The sequence below is a fragment of the Emydura macquarii genome, unplaced genomic scaffold, assembly GCF_026122565.2.
Source record: "Emydura macquarii macquarii isolate MOO-44397 ecotype Brisbane River unplaced genomic scaffold, CSIRO-AGI_Emac_v2 contig_1630, whole genome shotgun sequence".
NCBI classification, from domain to species: domain Eukaryota; kingdom Metazoa; phylum Chordata; order Testudines; family Chelidae; genus Emydura; species Emydura macquarii.
The window spans coordinates 194639-199415 of NW_027131767.1; the positions used below are offsets into that span (position 1 = coordinate 194639).

Genomic DNA, 4777 nt, shown 5'->3' on the forward strand with positions numbered 1-4777 from the left:
CTGTTTTCATTCCTTCCTTTCCTTAGAATCATTACATTTATTATTTCGTGATCACTTTTACTCAAATTGCCTTCAGATGCTCAACCAATTCCTTCCTCTTAGCCTGGATCAAGTCTAAAATGACCGCCCCCTGGTTATTTCCTCCACCTTCTGAAAAAAAAAAAAACACTTTTCCCCTGCATGTTCCAAAAATATACCAAGTATTTTGTATTTTGTCATATTACTTTTACAAAAAAAGTCTGAGTAATTAAAGTCCCCAGTTACTATTAGGTCTTGTGGTTGGACATTTTTGTTAATTGTTCTAGAAATGCCTCATCTAAGTCCTCTTCCTGATTTGGTGGTGTATAGTTGGCCAGGACATCATCCCTGGGTTTTTTTATAACCTTTTAGCTTTACTCAGAGACCTTCAACCTCTGCTATCCTGCTGGACCTCAGAACAAGTGTATATGCTCTTGATATATAATGCAAAACCTCCTTTTTCCCCCTACCTGTTGTTCCTGATCAAGCTATACCCCTCTATATCATTATTCCAGTCAGGAAATGTATTCCATCAAGTCTCTGTGGTGCCATTAAGTCATCGTGGTGTATGAGGAGACAAAAATACCAGCTACTTTTTGCTCTTTCATTTAGCAGAAAAAGGCATAACAAGAACCAATGACTGGACATAAAAACCAAGTAACTTCATATTAGAAATAAGGTGCTGATTTTTAACAGTGGGGGAGAGTAACCATTGGAAAAAACTACCAAGGGAGATTGGATTCTCTATCTCTTCATGTCTTTTTATCAAGACTGGATAACTGTCTGGAAGATATCCTTTAGTCTAAATTGTTGGGCTCAATACAGGGTAATGGTGTGAGATTCTATAGCTGCCATTTTGCATTAGGTCAGGTTAGATGACCTCAAGGTCCCCTCTGGCATTATAATCTATTAATCTACAAATCTATGTTATCACCCTAAGGCAGCAAATTATTTAATCTAAGGCATTTTTTAAAAGTCTTACAAGCTACTCATTTGGGAGCCATTGTCATGTGGATTCAACCAGGCACAGTGAAACTCATTCACGCTCATACTGCCTCCACCCAATACTTCACTGTTAAAAATGCGTATAGCATAGTTCACGTTAGCATGTAGCCCTGATGGCAGACATTGAAAAGGATAAAAGTTACATGCTTAAGAAAGTCCTTTGAACTTCGTGAAGCTTATGACGTCTTGAATATTGTTGGCTGTTGATGGTGATTGTCTCTGCTCCGCTAACTCTTTTGTCAGCCTGTGAAAATTATCTGAAGTTTCTGATGTTATTGGTTCCTTCACCCTGCTGGTGGACAGCCACAGATGATGGAGAAATGCCTCTTCACCTAGTCCCGTGGCTTCTGGAGATAAAAATACAATAAAATAAGCTGATGACCAATCACTGACACAGCTTCTTAAAGTTTCATGGTTTTATTGTCCCCAGGGGTCCCAGGACAAATCAGATTAGAGATTTTACCCTACAATTTACTAGGCCATTCAACCAATAGGGCTAGATTCAGCCATTGCTATCAAGCTCAAGATGGTGGGTGGAGTTCTCTCAATTTTAGAGACATCAACTGAAAACTAAGCAGCTTCAGCACTGTAGAACTAAACATTGCTGAGTGTCTATTTCCAAACACAGCAATATGTATTACATGTTGATCTTATTTTCCCCCAGAGAAATCCAAAAGGGAACCATAACTTAAAATAACACGTTATACTTTAAAAACATGTCTCCTTCTTCTATGTACGTAGCAGAAAAGGCTGCATGGAAAACACTAGGTTTGGGGGTGGGTCTTCTGATTTACTTCATTGTCAGAATCAGCTCCATTTACTCCCATAGAGTTACTCCTGATTTACACCAGGATGAGTGAGAGGAGAATCAGACCCTCAGTCTGTAGCCTGTCTCTGAGAAATTCTCTCAACATGCTTGCCATTTGAAATTAGATTGTTTATATTTGATTGGGCTACTAGGTCAAATGGTATTTTTTCTCTACTCCCTGAAATGATTAATTTAACTCTGAGAATCAGGCCTTGGGTGTCACTACCCATCCATATGAATTTAACAATTCCCTCAAAGGAGTGCGGGTGTCACGTGATGCACTGTGGAAATGTCCCCAAGATAGCATTCCAGAAAGTAGGGAAGAAGACGATTGGATGCCTTTCCATACTCAGATTGACACGACTTTTTTCCCTACAACCCGGTGCTGTGTGGTCACAATGTATCAGCACAACTGACCAAGTGTGAATGCACTCTCCTGTAGTAGAGAAAGAGAGCCTAAGATATGAGGCCTGTTATAAGGAGGCCTAGTGTAAGGCCTAAACAGAGTCAAGCCCTGCAAAGGTAGTAAGCATCAAGCTATGAGCAAAGGTCAGGCCCTGTTACAAAGTGGATGCCAGATTCACGGATCAGTACATGAACTTGGCAAGACCAGGGCTGTCGTTGCAAAAATAGAGGCACTCCCAGGCACTAAGTATTCACGTAAACACATTCCAGAAGGGTAGTGCTTGATCATCCCAGTACAAGGTTATGGTGTAAACACACTGCCCAAAGATGATAAAAGGACCCACTGACCCCCTTAAACATAAGGTCAGGGTGACAGGGTGATGGATAGAGATGTTTTGATCGAACCACCAGGTACAAGGTAAAGGGAGGTAACTGACCACATCAGAGGGGCAATACTTAACTTGTTTGTATTAGTGTATAAAGAGGCGCCTCAGAGGGGGTGTCTTTGTCTAGCCCAGGGGGGAATGGAAAGTACTGCCATTCACTGAGCTGGTCCATTGTAACGGGAATACATGTATTAATGGTCCTGTAGAGTCTACGGGATACCAGGACCATGCTTCATCAACAATAAACCGGCCATGTGCCTTCGCTTGAGTCGGTGGTCCTATTGTGCAGTTCGATCGAGATCTGGGCAGCACGTAGAGAGAACACAAATGCAACCAAATAACCGACTACATCTTCTAAATTAATTTTGTCAGTGGTAGAGTTGGCCGGAAACTCAAATTCTGTGGGAAATTCTGAAATTTAAAAAAAAGAAAAAAGAATTGTTCTGCTGAAGAACAAAAATGAAATTTAGAAATTTCTCACGGACCAAGAATTCCCAAAAGTTGTTTAGAAAAAAATGCTTTTTGATCTTTTCACAATGCTTCGAACACTTCACAAACCACTATTATTATTATGGAAAAAGGGATTGTCTATGCATGGATATCATCATTATTGCCTTTCACTGAACACCCACAGCAATCAATGGAAATTAGGTCCCAAGGTGCTTTTGAAAATCCTACTAGGTGCCAAACTACCTTTAAAATCTGACCTGTAGTGCAGCTGTAGTAGCATTGATTAAGAGCTTATTTACACCAATGTACTCTCTTACCATGAATTGAGTATTCCAGTGTGGTAGTTTTACTCAGTCATTCGCAATTGACAACGACTATGGGAACTTCAAATGTAAATTCACAGGAATAAGCAATATTAGTATAAATACCTTCCTGTGGGAATAGCTGTGTACACACGAGGGACTGTCAGAACTGAGCTGAATAGCTGCAAAATCACACCCTAGGACAGTCTTCACTCAGGGGTTGTTTGGTCAGGTAGTGTGGCCTACTGGTCAGGGCTAAAACTGGTAACATAGAGGGAGGGTTTTTGGTAGGGGGCACTGGGCCCTTCCACTCCACTATTTATTACGGCTAAAGTTTCTTAGACTAAATAGCTGCTAGAAAGACACTTTCCATCTCAGGCTTTTGCAGCCATTCCTATAGATCAGTTCTCATAAGAAACAGAGACTCCATCTTCTTTTCCCTCCACACAAGTGATTGCTATGATGACTCCGCATAGGGTAAACATCACAAGATTATTGACGTACGTGTTGCTGCAGGACAGACTAATCAGGTAAGGGCCATCACAGAAGAAATAATTAATCTCATTAGACCCACAATAGTTCAGGATAAAGGTGAAGCCGGTTTGCACCATGGCATTCGCGCAGCCGCCAATATAGGATCCCACCACCAGCTGAACGCAAACCCACTTGGACATGGCGACGGGATACCGGAGCGGGTTGCAGATGGCAGTGTAGCGATCATAGGCCATCATTGCCAGGAAAAAGGCTTCAGTGGTGAGGAAGAGAGCGAAGAAAAAGAATTGGGTGGCACATCCACTGTAGGAAATGGCTTTGCTTCCTTCAGCGCAGCTCGCCATGGCTCTGGGAGCAATGACGGAGCAGTAGGAGAGGTCTAAAAGTGACAGGTTCATGAGGAAGAAGTACATGGGGGTGTGAAGTTGAGAGTTGGATATAATGATGAGGACCAGGATGGTGTTTCCCAGCACAGTTATCATGTAAATCACCAGGAACATCATAAAGGGCACAGTCTGAAACCCTGCTCCTCTTCCAAGCCCCAGCAGGATGAATTATGTCACTGTTGTGTGGTTCCCCTTTCTTACTGGCTCCATAGCTGACATTTCCCGTAGAAAATAGAACAAGATAAAAGGTAAAAAGTAGCCAAATATAAAAGATACATTGAAGCTTCTCCTAAAAGGTCTTTAAACTAATGGGGGTTAGTCACTCAGATGTTTTGGAAAGGCCAACTAGGTATCTAAATACAGTTAAAAATCTGACCTCAGGTTTTAAAAAAAAATTTTTTACTATCAAGCCCTAATTAATCAACTTCCCCCTAAAATCTGGATTCAAGACTCTTCTTGGCTGAGTAAGACACTGGCAAAATCCTGCAAGAGCAATGCCAATGGTATATAAAAGGGTGGTCAAAA

General features: G+C 41.4%; 1 protein-coding gene across 1 annotated transcript; it reads right to left on the reverse strand.

Moving 5' to 3' along the window:
- Window positions 1-3775: 3775 nt before the first annotated feature.
- On the reverse strand, window positions 3776-4366 carry LOC137157928 (olfactory receptor 9S13-like). Its single transcript, XM_067555352.1, has one exon. It carries the CDS (start codon window positions 4364-4366, stop codon window positions 3776-3778), a length of 591 nt encoding a protein of 196 aa, XP_067411453.1.
- Window positions 4367-4777: the final 411 nt, after the last annotated feature.

Coding starts and splice junctions, on each gene's coding strand:
- LOC137157928 (XM_067555352.1), bottom strand. CDS start 4,366: ATGTTCCTGGTGATTTACATGATAACTGTGCTGGGAAACACCATCCTG.